At 42.5% G+C, this 26,217-nt stretch overlaps 1 protein-coding gene and 1 long non-coding RNA gene across 3 annotated transcripts in view; one reads left to right on the top strand and one right to left on the bottom strand.

Annotated features, from left to right (window-relative positions):
- CHCHD3 (coiled-coil-helix-coiled-coil-helix domain containing 3) overlaps positions 1 to 19,693 on the bottom strand; it is a 173,082-nt gene extending 153,389 nt beyond the window's left edge. For both annotated transcript variants that reach the window (XM_064442347.1, XM_064442356.1), the window contains exons 1-2: positions 19,501 to 19,693; positions 17,500 to 17,584 (exon numbers count right to left, since the gene is read on the bottom strand). In XM_064442347.1, coding sequence (XP_064298417.1) covers positions 17,500 to 17,584; positions 19,501 to 19,686 — 271 coding nt within the window. In that variant the 5' untranslated portion in view covers positions 19,687 to 19,693. The remainder of the gene's footprint in view (positions 1 to 17,499; positions 17,585 to 19,500) is intronic.
- LOC135311873 (uncharacterized) lies at positions 19,670 to 24,754 on the top strand. The gene is made up of 3 exons (XR_010371406.1): positions 19,670 to 19,806; positions 21,723 to 21,851; positions 24,424 to 24,754. It is a non-coding gene; the product is annotated as an uncharacterized LOC135311873 (long non-coding RNA).
- Positions 24,755 to 26,217: the final 1,463 nt, after the last annotated feature.

Below are 26,217 nucleotides of genomic sequence, written 5' to 3'. Positions count from 1 at the left end.
GCACTCTTGCATATATTACATTATCTGTTTTACAATGTAAATGTGGTTATCAATTTATACTAATTTAAATGAGAAACAAGATGGTACGTGATCAGGAAATAGCAAAGTAAACTTAGTTCCTATTATATTTTGAATATCCTCTTTGCAGCATCTCATTATTGTTGTAACTTTAGCAGTAATTCCAACAACAAACTTATGAGCGGGGCTGGAAAAAACAGGGGAGAGCAGGATTACAAGGTTTTCCCCTGCAATTCTTTGAATTGGATTCTATCTGCCTGTGCTTAACAGCTATATTTAAACAAGAGTAACTCAGTTCTGAGATTCGCACCTAAATGAGAAAAGCAGAGAATTTTCATTACTCCCTTGCATGTCCAAGGTTACATTCTAATAAGTTAAGAGAAAAATCAAGTAAACAGAAATAGATGTATACAATCCACAGAAAGACAGAAAATTAAAAAATACAAGATCCCAAGGCTAAACTTAGAATTAGATCTTTCAAACAACACACAAAGGAGAAGGGGAGCATAGGAGAATAATGCAGTAGAGTCAAGAAGCAAGGACACACGAGGAAAGGCCTGTGCAGAAGACCACCATCCTGCTGCACCGAAGAGCCTCCCCTTCCAGTCACTGATGGCTTAACAACAGATGTGCGAGCTCTTCCACGACAAAAGCCTTATGCAATATTAGTCTGGGTTTTCATATCGCCCAGAAAACACATCAGCCTCTCCTCCGTCCATGCTAAGCTCAGGCTGTCAGCCCTGGGCGCAGGCAGGGACAGATGTCCTGGAGTCACGGCAACCACAGCGGCAGAACAGACAGAGGTTCTCACCACAAGATTAAAGTTGTATATTTGTGCGATTTTCTGTCAGACTTCGTGACTATTCAAAAATGTTACAGGAACTTCAATGCAGTACAGCGAATCCTCAGAAATCTGTCAAGAATTTCCTTCCAGAAACTTAGAATTCATTACAAGAAATATGCACGCTTGACACAGCAGAAACACCCTGTCTTAGAGGACTGAAGTTAGATATAACGGGTGACACATACAGGGAAGCACTGCAAGAGAAGAAACATGAAATATGGGCAATACACCTTGAAACATGTGACAGCTAATAAAATAAGCCATTTACCACCAATAAGTAGATTGAGTTAAAGAAGCCAGTTAACATAAAAACATACCTAATTTTTATTTTCTCTGGGAATTCCTGCTGTGCCAGCTACAAGGCTACATGAAGCTTTATTTTAACTTTTAAAATTGTTCTCAATGCCCTTACAAGGTTGTGAATCATTTCAACCAAACCTTCATAATCACCCACACTTCTCACCCACCTCTGTAATACGCATGTGTGTGTGTGTATTCGTGAAATAACCTATTCCAGCAGCTATTTAGCCATAAGTCGTTTTGCTGCCCTGTTCATTTCCAATAATTAAAAAAAACTAACAATGAAACAGAAGTGTCACAGACCTTTACAAGCCTACCACTGGCAGAATACTCTTAGACTGAATACAACAGTTGATAGACTTGCTATTTCAGCTGTCTGTGCTAGTAATTCCTACTATACGTACACTGTAAGGCTTTTCTTGCTGAATACAATAGATAAAAGCATCAGGATTCCATAATTCAACATTTAAAAAAATAATCATATTGTAAGCAATGATGGGAAGGATTTTATGAGTCTGCTTTCAACAGGATTAAGCATGCACTGTTCTTTCAGGACAATTTCAGTTGTCCAGTTCCTGATCTTTATGGTTCATAAGTTTATTCTAAAGCTCTTTTATCTGACAGTCTGGGCAAATTTACTGGTATCCCTTTTATTTTCTTGGACAAAATCATTTCTAAATTCTTTCACCACACGTATTTTGATGAACATCTATCACTATAGAGGGCAGTGCAATAATCACGTATTTCTACACATAATAGCTAGGTGAAAGGGTTTATAAACTAAAGCATCTCTTTAGTTTTACATTTGTAAGTCACCACTAATGGCAAAGAATTACTAACTGCTACTGCACAGGCCAGCGCTCCCAAATGGGACTCTCTGCACTGTCAAGGCTACATAAATAGCAAATTTTGATGTGCAGTTCATCTATTACCATCAACTTTAAAGAGGATTCTCCAGCTGTGATTGCACACTATCAGTGGCACTGTAAAGTGAGTTTTCCCCAATTACAGCTCTGGATTGCAGTCACTTTCGACAGGACTAAGGAGATTCACAAAGCTGCTCATCACTCTGCATCAGAAAGCCTTTCGTTGAGGATATTTTCACATACCTTTCCATTGGTGGGAATACAGGCTCAGAGCAGCTCTAGGCATTGAATTTTCTTGTCAAATGTCCATGTGCCAACTGTTTGTGGGGCAGGGGGCCCTGCTTTTACATAAATGTGGTTCAAAGCATAGGGAACGGGCCTTGCTACCCAAAGGCAGCAAGCGAAGACGTCTAATGAGTGACTGAATGGGATAAGTTAACAAGAACAGGTAATGGGATAAAGAATAGCATTATTTTCCGATATTGTGCACTCCATACACGCAGTACAAATGACTGTACACACTTATAAGAAACAACCACCCCCCTCCTTTCTTTGCTTTTATTTATTTATTTTTACAAATAAATGTTTGCAAAACAAATTTCTATTCACCTAACCTTTTAACCTAAACTGAAATTTTGTGTTCCATCCACACTCACATACTGGTAACTTTAAATTATCTTATCAGGCCCTGTGACAGAGCCTCTCCCTTCATAGCAAACCAATCTGAAAAATCACTCAGGAGAAAGAGGGGCAAGGCAAATAAACATAAAGAAAGATAACCGAAGACTGGTATTTGCTGCAAGATACAGCTTCATGAAGATGATGCTTCATCAGCCTTCTGAAATTTAACCCCATTCACTACTGCGAACGCTATTTCCAAAGCCAGCTGCATCCTCACAGCTCCAAATGCCAAAGGAAATTCTCTCTCTACTTTGTCACATTGAAAACCAACAGTATCTTCCTTCCCATGAGCCACTAAATTAACAAGAACCTGGCTCGTTGTGGATTTAGGTCTGTTCCTCTTATACACACAATAACCCTGGCTTCTCTCATGTCACGGTACTAGGTAAGCAAAGGTGGTGAATTTTACGGCTGGCCCAGAGCTACGCACGCAGTGACTGCCCACCAGCACGCTTGTATTGACTGAGCAGTAGCATAACATACTCCAGGGGAGTTTTGCCTACTTTTCCTGTAGAAGGTCATAATTCACAGGTCTCCCAGCCTCCTGAGGGGTCACACAGTAGGTAACACACTAAAATTGTGGTTCCAAACGACCATCCTGTACTAATATCATCACACATCAAAACCTGCATCCACCACTAATTTGCAACTACTCTTACTTAAAGCTATCACGAGACACGTCAAATTTAAGTCATTATCTTTGAGTTTTACTAGAGTGGAGCCACTGCTTGTTTGTCCTGTCCCACAGCTGTTCTCAAAGAACAGTGTCTTTCTGTACCCAGTTCCTTCCCTTCAGCTACTGAATTTCAAATGCATGCGACAGCTGAGCATCCGAAAGCATGCCAAGAACAGCGGTACAACCACTACCTCCAGAGCCTTCCAGAACCTAGTCTGGCCTATGTGCATGCATTGCCCCAAAGCATCTCCCCCCTTCATACTGACCCAAGCTCTCCCAAATCTCCCAGGCTCACTGATGCATGGGCTTTTCCACAGTCTTGTCACTCTCCAGGATTCCTCCGCCTCTGCCTTTCTATGGTTGGACTTGGTGCTCTTAAGGATCTTTTCCAACCTAAATGATTCTATATGCATCAGGTACGGCTGCAGAAGCTCTTGCTGCAAGTCTCCACATATCATTGTCTCCTCCAAGGTCAACCCTATCATCAACCCCTCTTTCCTTTCTCACCAGTAACGTTCTGAATTTTCTCCACACAAGATTATGCACAAGCAGACACAGCAAGAGGTACCATTCCCTTCCTGGCCACAGAGACCAGCCCTTTTGAAGGGAAGGGACTGGTGAAGAAATCCTGTAAGGAAGAGGATGGGAAGATGAATACAGACATTTCAAAGCACTGATAAGGTGGAAGGGGAAGTTTATGGGATTTAGAGAGGCAAATCTACAATTAACCTAGGAAAAGACAATAACAATGGAAAAAGAATATGACAGTAATGGTGGAACAGGTATGGGTGCCTGCTGGAAAGAGACCTTTGTAGCTGTTCTGCAGCAGATCCACATCTGGAAAGGAGCTTCCCCCAGCCACCCTGACCACATCCTTTTGAGGAAATTTCTAGGAGTGCAACAGAAGTCTGAATGTTCAAGCACAGTAAGTTGCAGCGTGCACTGCAGGATCCATCAGTGGTTATTCTCACTTTGCAAATCAGTTCAACAGTACGAAGATATTCTATGATATATAACACTGGTCAATAATAATATCAGGAAACACTGCAATAGCACCATTATCATCAATCCATTTGCAAATTTTCAGAAAACATGTAAATAAATTAATCATCCTTGAGAAATCTACCTCTCTGACTAGTTTGGATACAACTGGTTAATAACTTTGAACATTATTCTGGGAAAGAGGGAAGGTAAAAAACAAATTATGTGAGAGGCCATAATGCAATGATACTGTGAAAAAACAAGCAGTGAAAGGGTGTCTTCATAGGTAAATGTTAATGAAAGAAAAGAAGAAAAAAAAGGGGCATTTTTCCCAGAAATAACACTCATCGATACATCAGCTGATCCCATTAACCACATTTCTCAGTGGTTGGAGTTGCATGGAAAAATTCATCAAGATGCCAAACTTTTACTTTGTCCACTTAAAGCAATCTGACAACTTAGTACTGAATCTTAAAAGGTGTAAAAATTTTCCAGTAGAAGCTGACTATTCAGCAAATACAAGTGTAACTATCACCATATCAAGTCATAATTTTATTTATCAAGGACGTGGGCACTGAAACCGTGCACAAAGTCTGAAAGCAATCGCTTCACCTAAAACTAGGCACAAAGAAGCCTGCAGTGATAAATAAGTGGATCTTCAACAGCTGTTGTGGCACGCTCAAATCTAATCTCCTGTTCATTCATTCAAGTTATAACAACAGGCTGATACATGGATGTTTTGCATCAGTGCAGCGAAAACAGTAATTCCAGAATTTGTTTCTTCAGCTCAGATGCAAACTACAGCATATTCGGTCTCACTGTTGCTGACTCAAGGACACAAGGAAAAGAATTTAGATCTGAGTCAAAAGTGTAAGAACCTTTATACAGCATATGTAACAAGGTCCTGGAAGTGAGAAACGCTGACTTAGAAAGGGAAGAGCAGGAGAATCTGTAAGTACTTTCTTATGTCTCAAGGGTAACGTTTCCAGTTTCCTACATCCCATACAGCAGTGAGTTTGTTCTAGAGAATAATCTGAAAGCCAAATTTCAGTAACAAAGTGACAGAACACTTCTTTCATGTAATATTAATGGTAGGCCACAAGAAGTCAGACTAGAAATAGCCAAGGTACACATTTCAAATCTACGTACCACAAAAGTATCAAGGGCTTTTGCAGCCCTTGCAGGGGAGCAAGGACATGTTTCTGTTGAGGAAAGAGGAGGTGACTTACAAAGCATTGTAATGTGTCTTCCTTCAACTTCAGCAAAACCGGCTTTATATTTAATTGTCAGACGCAGCTACAGTATTTTGAAGTCTTGAAATGTGGTAACTGAAGTATTTTCAGCCCAGCATTTAGTGTTACTGCTTGTAATAACAACTGAAAACTGATTGTAAACAATATGAAACTATGATGTTTGTCAGAAACTATACAAAAATAAAGGACAAATGCTGAAATGTTTAAAATTCTTGCAACAACAATAATCTAACACCTACATTTTTAGTAATGGGTAAGGAGATCTGCTAACAAAAACAACTTTTTTAAATGATTGGTTTCTAAACCAATGAAATACTTGCAACACTAAAAAGCTGACAGTGGCGGAGATGATATAAGTTGTTAAAAAACCCAAGATACTACAGAAGGATGCAGTAGTAGCAGTATTGCCAAAACCAAGCAGATCCGATTCCATTCCAGGAACAAACTGCCTTGACTAGTCAACCAAGTCACACGTTAACCCAGCACGAACGAGCAAATGCAAGAGCTAGTAGCACCTCAAACACGAGAAAGGGAGTTCAGAAATTTAGTAAAAGGTGCAGGGAAAGAGAAAGAGGCTGTTTGAGCGGGCAAGAGGTCAGCTATGAAAATCCTAAGGAGAAAGAGTAATCAGACTGTCAGCAAAGATGCTTCCAGTTAATTCAGAAATGCATGAGGCTCGCTTTTTCTTAGAGTAAAATATTCTCTCCTCCCCTCTGCAAACGACCAAGGAGCCCGTGTGTTCAGCAATCTCTTCAACAGACAGACCAGCACAGAGACAGAAGATTGCTAAGTTTTGACTGAGGACCAAAGTAACATGATGCGATACCCAGTGCTGCTTCTCCAGAAATTACGGCTTCCTTAGCTTTCTGATTAGCATTGAAGTCACTCTTCTATATAATCACTGTCTTTATTAATTCTACCAATTTCTGCAGATACTACTCTTTCCACTTAAATTTCAGAATACTCAGTGCCACCCCCCCCAACCCACCCCCGTTGAGAAGTGTCACTTAGTAACATCAGGGATAATTAAGTCCCTTCTCTGATGATAAGCTGCCTCCTTCTCACCACAAAAAAAAGGCAGGGGGAGGAAGAGGAAGGAAAAAAAGTCAAGTATTCTGGATGACCCACTCATCTCAACTCTTTCTGCATAAAGCTCCAGAGATTAAGGAGAACTAGAAGCCTTTCCCAGGATGGGATGAACCACGGTGTCTCACTCCTAGCCTAAATGACCATCTTAGATTATATGCTTATTTTTCACATGATTAATGTTAGGTGAAATTAAACACCATTAGTGAAGCTAAAGATGAGAATCAGATAAACTGCCTTCCTGAAGCCCTGTCAGAGGTACACAACAAACTTTGCAAATCGAAGGAAAGAAAGAATGCTCTTCCTCTAGTTTTTAAATTTCAATTTCAAAAAACAGGTAGCAGTCTCTGAAAAATGCAATTTTCAGGCTGCTGTTCCCCAAAACTTCAGTAACATATCTCAACATGAGATCATTGACAATCGAGGAGTTCAGTACACTTGCAAAGCGGTCCTGGAAAAAAAAAACAATACGTAGCAGTAGCTGAAACTGCATGCTTTTCCCCTGAGGCAGAAGAAAAGTCTAAGTGGTTACCGCCTGTTTAACTAAAAAACAACTAGTACAAAGCTTTCAAGAAGCAGCACTATACAATATACTTAACCTGCCTGATCTGACAAGTGATGAAGAGTTTTAGTAACACTTTGCTGCAGCCTGAAGATGAAAGACGAAAACAAAGCTTTTCTGTTCATCTTAATGCGATAAACCATACATTTAAAGTATTCTGTAATATCACACTGAAGATTCCTTAACCGGTAAATAAACTGTGATGGAAAGAAAGAAAAATAGCATTTACTATTAAAACCACAAGATTTTATTACTTGGAGGTCTTCTTGTCCTGTACCACAATCTTTTACCAGTTCATTGGAGACTTGGTTTAGAAATATTTTCATGCATTCTCCCCTTATAGCAGTCCCTCCCTTTTTTTTATTTTATCGAAAGTTGTAGTCAGTGGAGAGATAATTTGGATAAAAATATATTTTACTATAAAACTGGAGAGGATGCTATATGACAATTTCCTTGCATAGAGTTATCGACTAACACTGGTGAAAGCAAACAGTTCTAATTTAGTCATTGGTTTTATTTCACTGAAGTTATCAATATTTTTGATCTTATTCTTTAACATAGCAAAATCACTCAAACTGCTCCAATTACTTCTATTCTAACAATCCTGTAAATTACATCCCTTTTATCTTAGCCAGCTATCTGGCTTTTTGACCTATAATCCCAGGAAGGTCTCTGAAGGACAAAGGAAAAATAGCTGGGTTTTATTCTGGTGCCCAGACACAGCATGGACCAGAGAAGTCAAAGGCTGAAATTTCAGAAGAAATCGTAAATAGTTCAATCCCTACTACCATCAATCTTCAGCTCATTTAACTCTCAGTATGAACCAAGAACCTGAGCACGTGTGAACCACGATTCCTGCAAGAACGTACATGGGAGATTTGTAACAAGGCCCGCAACAAATCTGTCCCAAACAGGCATCTTCCTCCGTCAAATTCTGATTTTTAACAGACAATGTAAGTGGAATTAAATAAAAAAAAAAAGGGGGGGGGGGGGGGGGGGAGAGGGAAGCATGTTCATGGATAGATTATTTAATTCTAACATGAAAAAAAAAAACCAACCCAAATAAAAACACCCCACACTGTCTTTCCCCAAATCTGCCTCAAACATTTGATAAATTCTGGCTGCATTTTCTAGAAGTTTCTGCATTTTCTCAGCCTATGGCTAAGCTCCAACTGTCTACGCTCAAAGATCTAAAACTTTGCCAGGATTTAACTACAAAACAATCCAGTACTCGGAACCAGTAAAAGGCAATGGCGCCAACTCCATGCATAAATGCATAACCATTTAGTCCTTAAAACTCATCATTACGTGCTGTTTTGCAAAGGGCTCCATGAACTGCGCACAATCTCTTTTTCACAGGTTAATTTTTTCCCCTGTGTTTTTAGAGACCCTTTCCCTGGCTTTCTTAATTAAGCTTACTGCAGCACCAGAAATTAATACAAGAATCACATGCCAGCCACCAACAGTTGTTATTCAACATGGCTTTCTGCTAACTACTGGAAGATTATGTTTTAGCATGCACGCATCTTGTGCTTCAACGTGAAAAAGCGGGTGGTTCTAACTTTTAACTTGCAAGCCATATCTAAGCAAATACTTTGGATATGCTTGTTATACTAGCTATGACAAAAATTGCTTTTTATGTGCACTGCACAACCTCTCCAAAAGATTTTTAGAGCAAACGTCTGCACTCAGTAAACCCTAATAGAGCACATGCAGCCTTAAGCAGAATAGCATGAAATTTAATTTCGACAAATCCACTAGAGACCAAAAAGCACACAGTATGCAGTACATAAGAATTACCCTTCTCTAAGAATATATAGAAACAAAAATGACACCTCCAAATGAACACCCATTGAAAGATAAATTCTGCCTATCTGCAAAGAGCCACACACACAGAAACCCATTTGTAAAAACTCTAAAAGAAGCCAACTATCATCGCAATGAATCTGCCTTGGCCTGAGACCTAGTTACTTGTGCGTACGAGTAGGACAGGACCTGACACATCGAGGGCTCTTGCTTTAAATTTCATCAAAAGTTCTCTACCAGTTATAAAATGAGAGCCCCTAAATAAATCAGTCAAATGTCCCCCTAGTATTTGACAATATTCATGGGATATATTAGCCTTCTCCCTGACCCTCATGTATTGGCAGAGGGGGGGAAATCCAAACAAAACACAGCTCAATCCCACAAGCTCTCAGAAACCAAATTCCTCCATTTGCAGAATCCTCACAAACCTCAGAATTCGTTCTTTAGCTCTGTTTACAACACTGAATACCAACAAATAAAGCAAAAGCGGGAGCAGAAGGAGAGGGGGGATGTGAATCAATTACTGCAATTCTAGCCATAAATGCCTCCCACACATGGGCCACTTTTTCACACAAAGTTGAACATGATCATTTCATTACAATGAAAGAAATGGAGGGAGGGAGATATTCCTCATTTGGCCTGTCCTTCCAAGCACACAATCAAACTTAAACCAAATTTAGACCATGTCAAACTCCAGGTTGACATTAACACAAATGTCATTTCTTGGAGCATATTTAAGTATCTATATTTATTGCAGTCCACTACTGTACGGAGACATAAATAAGGTATTTCAGGGGGCTGGTTGGGTTGGGTTTTTTTAATTGTTATTACTGATTTACCTGTAAAAGTTATGTTTTGTTTAGAAAAAAAAATAACCTTCCTTGAACAGCATAAAATATTATTTCAGTATTAAGAAAAAATAATAATAATTTTAGCCTACGGAAGCTCAAGGGCTGTTTCACCTCCCAACACTCTCCTTCCTCTCCTTCTGAAGACCACTTGAGCCATGCCTGCGCTCTCCAGCTCCCCTAATTGCACAATCGCACTTACTCCCTTCCCCTAGTGCTGGCACTTCAACAACCAGTGATGAAACTGCTTAAGCAGCTGATTCAGGAAAGAAAAACTTAAGCCTGACACAATCTGCAAAGCTGTTCCAAAAGGTGGTCATCACCACAAAAGAAGAGTGATGCTATTGCTGCTCTGTACACTCCTGCCTCCCTTCTCTGAATACACAAGGTTCAACTAAGGGAGCTAAGCTGGTACAAAACTCTTCATGTAGGGTGTTTCTGGATGGTTTAGATCTCTGGACATCAAGTTATGTAGTGTTCTATGTCTGGAACGGACGTGATCAGAGATGAGATCGTTCGATAAGATTAGTTGTAACATCAGACTGTACCTTTAAAGACATGACATTTGCATGAAAAGTTTCGACGCCTCTTGACACCTTTAGACATTTTTTTAAAACATCTGTCGTTCCGCAGGATGTATCAGCATTCAAAATGCAATTAAAGCAGGCAGCCCAAACGCACAGGCTCGATGGCGTCTCAAAAAGGGGATTTCAGTGAAGAATCAAAACACTGCTTTTGAATTGGAGAAATGCTGGGAATATAGTACAACAGAATACGACAGGCACATCAAGGTTTTTGCAATCCCACCTTAAAAAGAATTCTGTTCATAAGCGAGACAAGCGTTCATCAGGTTCAAAGTATTCCTCTTACACAGTTATGTACCTTTTCCATATTCATCAATCCAAGTCTTTTAAAAATTAAATTAGGGCTTTTTGCCCGTTCTCTAATATTTTTGTCATGTCCCAACCCAACCTTCCGTTACCCACGCACCATCTTTTTGCTGAGGTTAATACTGTCCTTCAGGGACACAGTGAACTAAGCCCTCCCACAGCCCTGAGTTCCAAATTACTACGAACTAAAACAAAACCAGACATACAATTTGCATTATTTGCTACTTTTTCCTTCTAATTCCAATACCATTTTACAAGGACATACCCAGCCACCTGAAAGCTTTCACAGACCACCTTGCATGTCACACAGACAGTGAGAACTTCAATTTATGCAATACTTAGTTCATCTCCCATGCATAATTCTATCTTCCCTATACCTCCGCAATCCAGTGACATGAATGTCAGACTCAACTAAAGATTTGCTGTTACAGTGACAGCATTAAAAGTTTGGCATCTTTAGCAGTCTAGCGAGTTACAAGACGTTTCACCTTTTGATAATAAAATACTTCCATCAATAGCAAACCTTTAACCCAAAGATATCAATATATATCACTGAAAATCAAGTTACCTCCAAGAAACTCAGTGACAACTCAGTGGCAATACAGCAAGCTACAGGAGAGCGGGAGCAAGCACTGCGGCATCAGATACGCAAGAACACCCAAGACAGCTTGCTCAAATTTAGATCACGCATTAAAAAAATATATACCCTCGGCAGACTATTGCCTGGGTGCCAGAATCGATGACGTTCTGATGAAGCTGCCCTCCCTCTACATCACATATTTACTCCCTTTACCAAGAGCAGTAGGTTGAACCTTCCTCAACAAAATTGCCAAATATTCTTTGGAACATATTCCTGCTATAACAGCTACATTAGAGGCTTCTGAGATTTTTCAGACCAAAAGCCTATCACAAGTGAGTCACAAGAGGTCAGAGGGATTATCAAACCAAAAACCGCAAGTATACTATTAAAATAAAATGCAGTATTATTCTAAAAAACGCAAATCGTGGCCTTCCAGGCTACCAGTGGTCCACAGACCAGCTCAGTTTGTTGACTAAGGATTCCTACTTGATTTATTTCACAGAGCTTTTCAGTACCAGTTAACTGTAAAACTTCCTTCTAAAGAGTACGCAAAGCTGTACCTAGAGAAGTGCAAAATAAACACTACCAAATGGAGAGATCAAGCCCTCACAGTTGCTGCTACAGGAAGAAAGGTCACAAATCCCTGTCAGTGGCTGAAAGGAACTGCTTGAGATTTACTGGTGTCTCACAGTAATGCGAGCAGCACGGAATGAACCCCAGCATTGCTAAAACTCTGTTGTTTTCCTTTTTTCAAAAAGAGAGGAATTCTACAAAACAAAGTCACAGAAACAACAGCTTACTTCATCTTTCTGTTATGCAGAGGAAAAGTGTTGTTGCAACAAAAAATGTAGATGAAAACAATTAGTACATTAAAGGGCACAGAACTCACATTTATTTGCAGAGGATTCCTGATTAACTGGCATAAATTTAGCCAAACTCTGTAAATTTCCACATACTCATAAAAAGCGAAAATACACAACAGTTCAAAGTTAAAGCAATAAAGCCGAGCCTCGCACAACATTTATCATTAAGTATTCCAGTTTTCCTTTTTTTTTTTTTTCATGCAGCATCTGACTACCCACAATTACTTGTGCCATCAGTACCTGCTGTAATTCTTCAAATTACAGAAATAAATCTTCCTAAAAGCTGGACAAGAAACAAGGGCAATGACTCTGGGGTAAAATTTCTTGCCACGTTCTCTTGGGACCAACCCAGGTGGTCACAATGGTCCCTTCTCATGTTATAAGGATTAGAAATGCTGTGTTTCAGTAAGCAACATTTTCCCACCCTACTGCCAAATCACAGGATCACAGAATCATTCAGGTTGGAAGGAGCCTCAGGAAGTCATTCTGTCAAACTCTCTGCTCAAAGCAGGGTCAGCCCTGAGATCAGACCAGATTGCTCAGGGGTTTATCCACTCACTTCTTCAAAGCCTCCAAGGATGGAGGCTGCACAGCCTCGCTGGGAAACCAATGCCTGACTGGTCTCATTGTGACAAAGTTTTTCCTTATATTTCCACTCTGAACCTACCCTGCTTCAGTGTCTACTGTCTCTTGCCCTCACATGATGCATCACCATGAAGAGCCTGTTGGCAGCCTCTCAGTAAGCCCCATAGGTATGGGAAGGTTGCTATTAGGCCTCCTCGAAATCATCTTTGCTCGACCTTGAACAAGCCAAGCTTCCTCAGCCTCTCCTCGCAGGGAAAGCACTCCAGCCCCTGGACCTTTGTTGGACTGGTTCCAGCTGATCAATGGCTTCTAACGGGGGACCCAAAACTGGATGCGGTATTCAGGATGTAATCCGTAAAGTACTGAATAGAAGAGGATAATCACTTCCCTCTATCCACTGGACATGCTCCTGTTGATACAGCCCAGGATGCTCTTGCTTTCTGAGCACAACACTGGCTCACACACCCCACGCTGCCTGCCAGGGTGCTCAGCTCCTTTTCAGCAGTTACTCCCCAGACAGGCAGGCCTCACTTGTGCTATGGCAAGGGGTTGCTCTTCCCGCAGTGCAGGACTTCGCATTTGTCCTTGTTGAATATTATGAGGTTCCTGTTGGCTCATTCCTCCAGCCAGCCTAGGGTGCCTCTGGATAGCAGCTCTCCTCTCGAGCATACTCGCTGCATCCCTCCAACTTGGGGTGATCTACACGGAGGAGCATGTACTCCACCTGCTCCTCCAGAGCACTGACAAAGCTGTTAACAGGACAAACTCCTGCAGAACCCGATATGATACCAGCCTCCAGGGAGAATATGATCCATTAACTACAATCCTTTGACCCTGGCCATCCAACCAGTCACCTAACTTTTTGTCCAGTCACCCACACTGCGACGTCCTAACATGGATATAAGAATATTGGGAGAGACCGTGTTGAACACCTTGCTGAAGTTGAGGTAAATAGCACCTACCGTCCTCTCCTCATCCACAAATCCACTCATTTTGTAGTCTGTCTCTGCTTCCTCCTCCTGCAACCTCATTTTTCCACTGAAGCTCTATAATGAGCTCCCTGTTTAACCAGACCAGCCTCCCAACACAGCTATTAATTTTGCCAAGTACTGGAATGGACCATTCTTGCACTAGGAAGAGGTTGTCCTTAAGGACCTCGCAGCTCTCCTGAGCTTATCCCTCAGAGCTGCCTCCCATGGGATCCCACCAACTAGCTCTCTTCATAAGCTGAAGTTTGCTCTCCTAAAGTTCAGTTAAACGCTGGTTGCTCTCCAACTAGAACCTAATTCTTCAAATACTCATTCCTGTACATCTCAACAATGCTTCCTTGTGTTTCTGACTGAACCAAGATACCCTGGGCCACTGAAACTCTGCCAAAAGACACGGACACCAACACAACAGAGTACACAATTAAAACGCAACATTCCACACAAATGAACAAGGCTACGAAATATATTTTTCTCCACTGGAAACATGCCAGGTCTAACCCAATTTCTGAGGAGGCATCAGTAGCGCTCGCTGTATTACACACCTACATCATACTCTATGACACGGATCCTTTACCAATTTTGTTTTCATGAGGACAGTAAAGTAACAATAACAAAGACAACCGTTAAATACTAAATAAAAAGAGAAAAATCCTCTGTATCCTCAGTGTAATCTGTTTCTGCAAAGGGAAAAAATGGCTGTTGAGATGCAGAGACTCTTGATAATTTAAGCATTTGTTCTTTTTTTTTTCCCCCATAATAGGCTATTAGCTTTCCAGATACCCACGAAGCTAAAACAAATTAAACCATTCCCTTTGTCTGTTATGACTAAAGCTTTAGGTATAACACACACTCAAGAAAAAAAAAAAAAAAAAGAGTACTCGTTGTCTGACCAAATTGCTTTTCATCAATATTGCTTTAGGAATTACAGACATACTTTAAAGATTTTACACTTGTTAAATATTTTAGTGCATTTAATATTACTCAGAAGTCAGAAAATGATCCAAGGAAGCCAGGATGCTTTAAGACATAGTATTTAGATGTCAGATTTCATTGTAGCGTATGCAATTTCATTTTCCGACCTTGAACTGAAGTCAATAAATTCATCATATATTGGCAAGCAACAAGATACACATTCTTTCATGTAATCTAATACATTATTCCTCTACCAAAAGCTATCAGAGACTTGCCTTAAAGAAAGGGCTGTTTTTAATACCTCTAATGTTTCTCCCTCTAGACATCTTTTTTATTTTTGTAGAAAAGTGTTATTTGTCTAGAAGATACAAGCGCAGGCTAACAAACTGTCAAGTTCGACAGTTGCCCAGCTGGTAATCCAAGAGCCAGAGCCAGCCTCCAAATGCCACCACCCTTGGAAAGCTCTTTTCAGAAGCAGCGAGCAATCCACTCAGAAAAACAAGTCACTAGCACCAGATTCATGAGCAGGAGGGGAGGAGCTGCCTGGAGAGAGGTCTCTCGTCAACTGTGCAAGAGGCTTTACCAAGAAACCAAGCCCCAGCACTGCTGGGGATCCCCAGATTTGGGATCTGGGCCCCACAGCCATCAACAGAGGGCAGTTCAATATTAAGTGATCAGAGCACCAGCTTTGAAGCGAGCGCGCCTTCTGTAATGACACCTTATCAGACCAACGCAGGCTCTGACAAAGTTAGATGTAGCCACAAAATAAACAAATAGGTTGACTGTTCTGACAGCATCCAAGAAATTCAATAGTTGGTAATTCTTCGTCAAAAAAACATTCAGTGAAAGAGGAATGGATGGTATGGTAACATGTACTTAGGTACAATTTAATCCTCTTAAATACAAATCATTTTAGCAACTGCAGTAGAACACTGATTATACTTTCCTGGGGAAATACAAGCACTTGACCTAAATCACTAGTTCTTAAAGCAAAAATACCCATAAGGTTTCTCAAGCTTGCGAAGGGTCAAGCGATTCATTAAGCCTTTCAATAAATATTTAAAAAAAAAAAAAAAAAAAACACAACAGAAAAGCACCGTTTCAAACACACAAAGTGAAATGAAACAGAGGATCAGGTGTGTACATACTGTGAATTAGCAAAGAATTACTGGGGTATTACAGCCCTCATCTCTGGTCACCACATACTCCCCCACCCAAAAAAAAAAAAAAACACCCAGACACTTATTTCACAAGACTACTTCCATTACCCAGGTTTGAGGATGACAAAGCAACAAGCACTGCCATGAAGCAGGCAGGATGTGCAAGTATTCCTTAGTATAAAACCTTTTACTGTGGCAAAGAGAAATTATTCTAGGTAAATACATGTACATAATGAGAAGGCTATTATTTAAAAAGAAAAAGAAAAGAAAAAAAAAGATGGACAATCTGGCAGTCCATGCATGAAACTACAGCCCTACTCGATCCAAACCTTACTTATGGAAGCATTAAATTCTAAGCAATTTTATTGGGCAAACTACATCTCACAAGCCAGGTCACAGTTTAAATCATTTTTAGCCCTGGTATTTTCCCTGCCTTCACTATGCCACAGTCTTTCTACTCATAAAGTGGAAAAACAAACCTCTAAAACAGCATCGCCTGGGAGCCCCAGTGTTTGTAAAACATCCTGTGTTGGATTTGCCTGACATTGTTAGATGCTTCAATCCGACCTCTTCACCCTGGTATTCCTAGAGGGCAATTCATCTCATCCTCAAGTAGAATTCTCAAACAAGCCAGATAATTCTCCCCCAAAATGTCTTTTTTCTAGTGACTACAGAGAGAGCCCAGCTCAGATACAAACACCTTCATTTAAACAAGAGGAAACCAACTTCCTAGGCTTGAGATGAAAGACACTACGTTCTGTTCATTCAGATCTTGCTGCAAGGCCCACAGACTTGGTCACGGGACTTGTTTTTAATCAGCATGTCGAGTTTTGGTGGGATTTTTTGTAAGTATCAAGGCAAAAGGCCCTTAGGGAATACTGATATCATTCATATTTCTGGAGCCCTGATAAGAAGCCTTACTCGAACCTTACAGATTTCATAGTCAAACAAACATAAATCACAAGCTCCAATCTCTGCTATTCATTTTCACTCCTCCAGTAGCTACTGTTTGTCGTGTTCACTGTGCTGAAGTATTTTAAATTAGAGTACCGGCTGCCTGGCACGAAGCCTGCTTGACACATCTGAACAGGCCTCAATAATGAAATATAAAACGTTAGGAAAGCCATCATTTTGAGCCATCGATCCGTATGAACTGCATGCGTCTTATTTTCACTATTCCATGATAGGAAAATAGCATATTATTCTTTTCATGTTTGCTTAAGTATATTTCAACAGAAGCTCACTATACTAAAATTCAGTGTTAAGTATGCAAAAATTTTCACTTCAGAACTCAATGCATATTTGAAATGGATATTTGCTTTTTCTGTTCAAAAAAAAGTTTTTAACGATGAATAATACCTTAGAAAACCAAGTCTAATAAACAGTTGTGTTTTACATTTTAATGTCAGTCAGAAGAAACTAAAGAGTAATATAACTCCTCTAAATGCCTACAAACTGCTTCCTTCTTCAAAATGAGGCGAGCAAAAAAGTTATGGCAAAAAAATCATCTCTACAAAACAGCAATGAGTTCATTACAACGCTCTGAAAGGCATATTCAATTTTCTTCTTGTCTCTAAAAAACAGAGAGCGTGGGCATACCTGCACCAGATGCTGACTGCGGAGACTGTGGTCTTCCACTGGGTGAAGAAGGTTCCTTCATACGATCAATGACACTGTCAGACAGCTGAAAAATATAACCCCCAACCCAAAGAGAGTCAGGCTGCATCTCCTCCTTTATCCCCATTATCCCCCTTTCCCCAAAAATGAAAACTTTATAAAAAAAGAGCACAGAGCCCCAGAATCAGATACAACAGCTGCTAAAATTTTATCAACAATGCAAAACAAACTTAGTATTTCCCATTTTTTTATGGGACAAGCACTCATTTCCGAGTGCAAACAATCAGGCTGAACAAGACCACTTTGGCTTTCACAGAACACAAGAAACTGATATGACAAAATATAGGATACAGGGAAAGATACAGGAAATAACACCCTTTGAGACGTTGCTTGTAATTAATCAGCCTTTTTGCCTGTCTCAGTTATTTGGATGACAAATACCACACTGTGGAGGTGCAGAGCACTTAAGCCACGAGGAACTTCATCCTGATAAAGCCCTCAAAATATTTGTGCAACACAAGTGGTCAGAGCAGGTATCGTCAACCACTAAGTGCATTCTAACGCTGACGCACGGACACACAAAAACACTGTCACAAATTATGTAGAATCAAACTGAGAATAAGAGTAATGCCCAGTTTCAGATCTATTGTAGCCCAAAGAAAAAAATTAACAAGTTAAAGAAGTCCTAATGTGAAAGCTTTTGTTTTCCAACTTGTAACTTTCTGTTGGTTTCCTCAAACATCAACTCTATCAAAATATTGTTTTGACGGCCCATGAAAGTTAATTTTAATTAGCAAATTCTTTACTAAACCTGCAGTACGGCATCTCTCACTGGCAGAAATCTGATACAAGGATTTTGCTGAAATCTGTAGTATCAAGTGTAACATTTCTTCAGCATAGAATCATTAAGGTTGAAAAAGACCTCTAAGATCATGAAGTCCAATCATCAGATTTTGTAAGATTTCTTAACGCAATCCTTAAAACTCTCAGCTTAACTTCACACAGTTAATTTTATTTGTGTAAACAGTTACATTTATCTCACTTTCGGATGCTCTATTGACTAATGTTATTTATTTAGCCAAGAATTTTCCTAGTACCCATGATATCATGCAGTTTTTATTCCCAGTTTTTCAAGATCCAGGATACTTTAGAGACATTCCAGTAGCCCTTCCCAGTATTTAAGGTTGTTTTGGAGCTGATAACTCTGCTGTGAACACTTATGTTACTGTCACATCTTTGCCCAAGAGCATTAAATGACCAGAACATTAAAATATTAGTGTGCTGAAATAGGCAGCAGTTACTATCATGGCTTATTCTGCAACACTCCTCCCTACAGGCAGCAATAAAAGACAACTTATTATCCTCCCTGGTATGAGCTACAGTGCATTCCATTGAAAAACTTCTAAGCCATAAGGATTCTCAAAGTGTCTTCTGTCACAAACTACCTTCTGGCATATTATAGACATGCCATAAATAGGGAAAAAATGGGAATGCTTCTGCAGGTGCAGAGGGAGACGGATATACGGCACGTAGGAGAGCGGAATGTGGGAAAGGGAGGAGCTCTCACACACAGAGGTCAGGGAAAGACAGAACAAGCTCTTCTAGTTACACATCTCTCCTACAACTGTTCTGCAGCCCGTCTTGGGAGACCAGGCCGGGCCAAGGCTGACAGCCTCGCACTGACGGCGCGTCCCCACCACGGCAGCCGCCTCCACACCGCCCCCGAGCACCACGGCGCTCCCCTCAAACAACCCAACTGAAGGAGCGGAGGGGGAAAGGGGCGGAGGTGGCTGCGGGAGAAGGGATGGAGAGGGAGAAGAGCAGCCGTGAGGGGACGGGGCTGCAGGGCGGGTGCCAGCAGCGTGGGGGGAAGGAGAAGGCGGCAGAGGGACGGGGGCGGGCGGAGCCAGGCCCCGGGAGTCCCGGCGAGGGCCCCGGCGAGGGCCCCGGCCCGGGGCAGCCGCGGGGGAGCCGCGCTCTCACCCGCACGCCCTTCACCACCGTGATGTTCTCGTTCTCATCCGCCTCGAAGGTGACGCGCCGGGTGCTGCTCCCGCCACCGCCCATCTTCGCCCGCCGCCGCCGCCACCAGGCCGCGGCCAGGGACGGCCCCAAGGAGACTGGGCTATGCCCGCTGCCAGTGCGCCCCGCAACAACGCCGCCCTTCATTGGCCAGCCTCTCGACTCATCCCGCCCCCGGCGTATAGAACCCGGCTCCCTATTGGCCGTGGAGACGTACCCATGGAAACCGCGCACACCCTCTGAGGAGCGGCAAGGTACCCGGAAAGGGTACGGAAACTTTTTCGGTTTAAACTTGGATGAGGCGGATGGAGACTACAAGTCCCATGATGCTTAGCGGAGGGGACGGGGAGGGCACTGCGGCGCCCGCGCGGTGCACGCTGGGAACTGTAGTTCTCGCCATCCCCGGGCTGTGCCGTGCAGGCGGGGCTGCGCTGAGCGCGGCAAGTGGCGTCCCTCATGGCCCCTTTGGTCTCCCGGGACGCAGCCCCGCTCTGAGGGGACTCTCGGGATCCCCCGGCTCTGCTTCTCCAGCTGGGCTGAGGCGGGGTGTGCTCCTGCCCTCCCTCAGCGAGGGAGCCCAGTGCGAGATGGGTGCCCCAGGCCCCTGCTGGAGCCCTGGGCCTGAGCTGGTGCCTCGTCCCGTTTTCCACATCATAAAGGCATAAAATTACCTTTGGGCATGTAACTTGCTTTCCAAGAGATGCATAATGTTAATGACACATAATACTTGGGGGTACTGGTGGACGAAAAGCTGAACATGAGCCAGCAATGTGCAGTCACAGCCCAGCAAGCCTGGGCTGCATCCCCAGCAGGGCGGGCAGCAGGGCGAGGGAGGGGGTCCTGCCCCCCTGCCCCGCTCTGTGAGACCCCCCTGCAGCGCCGCCTCCAGCTCGGGGCTCCTCAGCACGGGACAGACACGGGGCTGTGGGAGCGGGGCCAGAGGGGGCACAGAAATGCTCCGAGGGCTGGAGCCCCCCTGCTGCGAGGCCGGGCTGGGAGAGCTGGGGTTGTTCAGCCTGGGGGAGAGAAGGCTGCGGGGAGACCTTATTGCGGCCTTTCAATATACAAAGGGGCTTATAAGAAAGATGGAGAGAGACTAAGGGAGGCAAGTTTTAGATTGGATATAAGGAAAAAGTTTTTACTATGAGGGTGGTGAGACCCTGGCCCAGGTTGGCCCGAGAGGTGGTCGATGACCCATCCCTGGAAACTTTCAGGGTCAGGCTGGACGGGGCTCTGAGCATCCTGATCTCATTTAAGATGTCCCTGCTCACTGCAGGGGGGTTGGACAAGATGACCTCTAAAGGTCCCTTCCAACTCAAACTATTCTATGATCCTATGAATACATTTCCTTTTCAGCCTACAATATAAACTGCGCCTGGGTCTGGCTGTTCTGCAAGTAAAATCTTTTCTGTAGATCCCATGGCCTATTCTGATGGCCAGAATTGCAGAGGGGCGTGCTGGGAAGACATCTGAAAGGAGAAAAAGGTGGTTTTTAGTGTATAATATCAGAAAAAGTATTGCATTCTGGATGCCAATCGTGTCAGATGCATCTTTGAACTTCTCTAGCCTAAGTATGAGGCAAGAAGTACCTTTACGTAGCTGGAATATATGAACATACATTGTCTTATCTCTCCTACCATCCGGCCTCTTTGCTTGTTTTACCCAATGAAGCCCCAGCCTTCTGCTGGGACTTCTTGACACTGGTAATGTACAGATGATAACCATGATATTTGGGAAGCTTTATCTTTTCTTTTTACCCCTTCCAAGTCCTTCATCTGCTCGGCTAAGGGAAGGATAGCCTATTTGTACCAAAGTGACACCGAAGTCTTCCACTCCTCTTGCAAGAAGTTTGTTCCAAAGTGTTTTCACAATGATCACAACGGGGTATTGCAGCCTGTGTCAACTGATGCATTCCATTTCTCTGAATCAATGCAAACATGTTGGTTGCATCAGCAGAACTGCTCACATGTCCTTGATATATTTTCAAGCAATTTTTATTTGGAAGTAAAGTGTCTATCGGCCAACATTTCAGCAGTATCTGCCTTCCTTGGGGCTTAAGATATTGCTGAAGCATTGGATGATAGCCACTTTACTATCAAATAAAAATTGGTTGAAAATATATCAAGGACATATGAGCTGTTCTCTTGAGGTATGTGACGCGATGTTTATGCCTGTTTTTATAGATGTTAAACCAGTTTCTACGAGGGGACGCTATTAAGAATTCAGCATCCTGGTAACTGTATGTTTTTAAGGGGATAAATGGACTGTGCATCTATCTGTCTTGACACTGTGTGGGCACCAACAAACGGAAGGTATTGAATTTTCTTTTTTCCTACACTGGGACTGTTTTTAGGGGGTCAAATTGTATTTATTCAGTTAGTGACATAACTGCTATGGAAATGCCCATCTCCAAATCAGAAGCAGCTCTTCTGATATATTTCTCCTCTGTTGGGAGAGATCGGAGAAAATACTCTTGACTTGCTGAGCAGAAGGATTTGTATTTAGGAATTAAGGTTTTAACAACAGCTATTTTCTACCAGGATTTATGATTGTTTTGTATGACTTGAAATTAAAGAAGACTGTAACATATGCATACATTTCAGGAGGGGGTAAAAGAACAAATGGGCAGAATTACATCTCAAAATTGCTTTGGGTCATTTTGATGCCTCAGTAAGGTTCACTTACTGTAGAAAGAGCAGGGCTGAGGTCCCCCAGAATTTATGGCTCCCCTATTACAGGTGGAAATGAAAGACTGTTTGCTACAGGCCAGAGCTATCAATATGTCAGAAGCTTTTCTCTGTGGACTGTCAAACCTATTTGAGAGCTCTTTCAAAGACATTTCTAGATGAAAAAAGTATTAGAAATTAATGTTAGAAAAGGCTACAACAAATTTTCAGTTCATTCATTAATGACTGGCAAATAAACTCATGTCTAGTTCACAACTCTGACTATGAATTTGCAAATAGAAAAATAAGTTTTTCTGTGTATAGCGTCAAACAATTTATATGTTCACATAAATAATACACTTATTTTAAGAGTAGCGTCTATCAATGTGGTACACAGACTTGACAGCTACGTGGCATAGAAAAACCCAACTTAGTTTAAACTAACTAGTGCAGGCAGCAACAGTAATCAAAACATCAAAACAGAGCTCAGCATAGAGTAACTTGTTACTACTCAGTAGTGTTAATCACTCTACAGTAGTTCTGTGCAGCCAAGCCAGGCGCTTTTGATAGGCGTGTTACCTCAGATTCCCGTGTCTCACTCTGGTCAGAGTAAAACTTTTCAAAGGTAGAGATGATGAAGCGACATGCCCAAGGTCGTTCAGTGCCAAAGCAGCAGGATATTGGCCTTCTGTATCAGTTCTCTTCAGTGGTTACTAGAGAGTACATTTCTACCGAGAAAAAAGATAACGCAAGAGCAGAATGACAAATAAAAATGTAGCAATCAATACAAACCTATTAAATGCTTCTGATTCTTCTTTGATCTGAACCCATTTCTGACTTGTGTAAGCAGAAAAATCCATCTCAAACTGGTAAACTTCAGGTATTCCATTCTGCATCCAAAAAACAAGCAGTATCTTCTTAGGTTAAAAACGTTCACTTCTTCTGGTGCTGTGCGCTTTTCCATGTACCCCGCACGTTTTTCTGGCCAGATTATAAATGCTTTGTTAATCCTTTGTTAAAAAGCAATGCTGTAATCTAATCTTGTTTGTCCTTGACTGGACATATTCCTCTGTGGTAGAAGTATTTCTTGTACCATTTAATACTCAAATTGTTCACTATAAAGTATAGCCAAAGAGTAGCAAAGGACAGCATTGCCAGACCTTCACAAACAAATAAATCCTAATGAGCCCAGGAGCGAGTTCCTATTACATTTCAGAGTCTTGTCTCAAGACTTGAAAAAATACTGTGAAAACACTTGATAGGTGAGGTGACATATAAAGGCTCATTGCACACCTGCTGTGAGTTTTTATTCTGCGGAGGATCATCTTGCTCAGTCACTGCCACGGTGAGCACGTTGTACCATATGACTTTACCTGGTTATCCCTTGATGGTCATCTATTCCTTAGAAATGTTCAGCATGGAAGGACTTTGATAGTACCTAGGTTCCTTTTCATCAGCAATAATCATTATAGCAAAGTCTGCAAGTTCTCAAAATCTGGAAATTACTCTTTCCTGTTGGGTGCAACGGTTCATAATGCCTTTTGCCGTAGGATGAAGTTTCATGAGTAAATAATGTATCTTCAGTACATTCCTGGTGTGCCAAATCCTGCTTCTCTTGGTGCTATTGGCACAGGTTTCAGTACCTGTTATAACTGAAGGGCAAATCAAGATAAATCATCCAATTCCTCTAAATGAGCTTTTCAAACATATTTGAAGGCCTGGTTATGTAAAGGGCAGAAGACCTTCCCTTTCAAGCCCAATTCAGCTCCTGCAGAGGCTGAAGGTTTGTGTCTCTTCTCAGAATGCTTCAATCATTGCTTCACCTGTTCTTTATTCTCATTAGTTCAAGACAGGAACTAATTCACGTGAATTTTGCCACATGCATACCACACGGAGACTCATATCTGCATGGTTTGGTTTGCTGAGTCATCAAGGTTAACAACCTGATCAACGAATAATGAATTATTCTTTTTCTGAGAAAAAAAAAAGTGAGTTCAACTAATCATATTCATTGTAGGAGTGAGGCTGGATTTCAAGTTGGTGTCTGAGACAGATCCATGTGATGTGTGCTATCTGCAGGCCACCACCACGTCCTTGGGTAGCATTTCTAGAGTACCTGGGATATTTTATCAGTCTTTATTTCTCTCTTGGCTACTGTGCACTGTGTATTGGATTACAACTATGTATATGACCCCAGAGATCCGTGTGCTTTCCACAGATGGTGGCCTGGAAGGCTGTGCTGCCATCAAGAAGACCTGGACAGGCTGGAGAGCTGGGCCAAGGAGAACCTCGTGAAATTCAACAAGAGCAAGTGCAAGGTCCTGCCCCTGGGGAGGAACAGCCCCCCGCACCAGTACAGGCTGGGGGGGACCTGCTGGAGAGCGGCTCTGCTGAGAGGGTCCTGGGGGTGCTGGGGGGCAGCGAGGTGACCCTGACCCAGCACCGGGCCCTTGGGGCCAAGGGGGCCAGCGGTGTCCTGGGGTGCATGGAAAGGAGTGTGGCCAGCAGGGGGAGGGAGGTTCTCCTCCCCCTCTGCTCTGCCCCAGTGAGGCCACACCTGCAGGGCTGCGGCCAGTTCTGGGCCCCCCAGTTCAAGAAGGGCAGGGAGCTGCTGGAGCAAGGCCAGCGCAGAGCTGCCAAGGGGATTAGGGGCTGGAGCATCTCCCTTGTGAGGAAAGGCTGAGAGACCTGGGCTTGTTCAGCCTGGAGAAGAGAAGGCTGAGGGAGATCTCATCAGTGCCTATAAATACCCGAAGGGTGGGTGTCAGGAGGATGGGGCCGGGCTCTTTTCAGCGGTGCCCAACGCCAGGCCAAGGGGCCACGGGCACAAGCTGGAACACGGGAAGTTCCCCCTGAACATGAGGCCAAACCCCTTTGCTGTGCGGGTGCCAGAGCAGGGGCACAGGCTGCCCAGAGAGGCTGTGGGGTCCCTTCCCTGGAGACATTCACCCCCCGCCTGGACGCGGCCCTGTGCCCCTGCTCTGGGGGTGCCTGCTCCAGCAGGGGGTGGGACGGGGTGAGCTCCAGAGGTCCCTGCCAGCCCCCACCAGTCTGGGATTCTGTTAGCCTTGAAGCATGAGCCACAGGAAGCTGTCGCAAAGCTTATTTACTTAGCACGTATCATGCAGTTCAGGACCCTCAGATTTACCTATGGACTTCAAGGCATAATATATTAATATTATGTCATATTAATATCTGATTATTTATGTTGATATACTTTTATCTGACTGGTGTGGTTCACGTCAGTAGCAAGTGAGCTGCAGAATTTGTAGCCTGTCTGTCTGTCACCTCCAAGACCAGATTTGATTCATGGTCTCATTTCCTGTTTTTACTCCCACTGCTCACAGCCCCCTTTTTTTTTTCCTTTCTCCATGGTCCATTTATTAAATGTAGAGTTAGAAACACAATCAGAATTTACTCAACTCTATAATGTCTGAATACTAAATCTTTGGAACAATAAAAATTCTTTCCCAAACCTGTCTTATCTGGGTTGCCTGTTCAGCTGATGAACTCAGCCTGTTTCACTGATTGAATGACTAAAAAAGAAGCACCTGATTTGAGCAATTCCAAGCAATGAGTGTGTGAATAATTCTGAAATTCCCAATCACCGCAAAACAGTCTGCAAGCGCAAAGGCACAGCAAAAATATTTTCTTAGCATCCTGTAGGCACTGATGTGTGAAGCTGAAAACCAGAAGTGTTGTGATGCTAAGCACTGATGCACCAAAAGAAAAAGGTAAAGTCCCAAACCAAGGAGGGGACGCAGTCTCCTGTGGACCGTGGAAGGGGCTTGTTCTGAATCTGTGCCAGGAAAAGTGGTTCCAGTAGGGATTCTGCCTTGAAAACATGTATGCATGTAAAGACTCTTGCTGAATGTTTACAAGAAATCAGGCTTGGTTTTCAAAGGTGCCAGACCTGTGCCACACACATTCCTTGGGCTGTCACCCCTTAGGGGTTTCTGAGCTGGAGTCTACCTAAGGGCAAAAGCAGTAGCCAACAGAGAGACAAACAAAG

Source organism: Phalacrocorax carbo, chromosome 1 (assembly GCF_963921805.1).
Source record: "Phalacrocorax carbo chromosome 1, bPhaCar2.1, whole genome shotgun sequence".
Lineage (NCBI taxonomy): Eukaryota > Metazoa > Chordata > Aves > Suliformes > Phalacrocoracidae > Phalacrocorax > Phalacrocorax carbo.
Note: the sequence above shows the minus strand (reverse complement) of the source record. Positions and strands in the feature narration are given on the sequence as shown.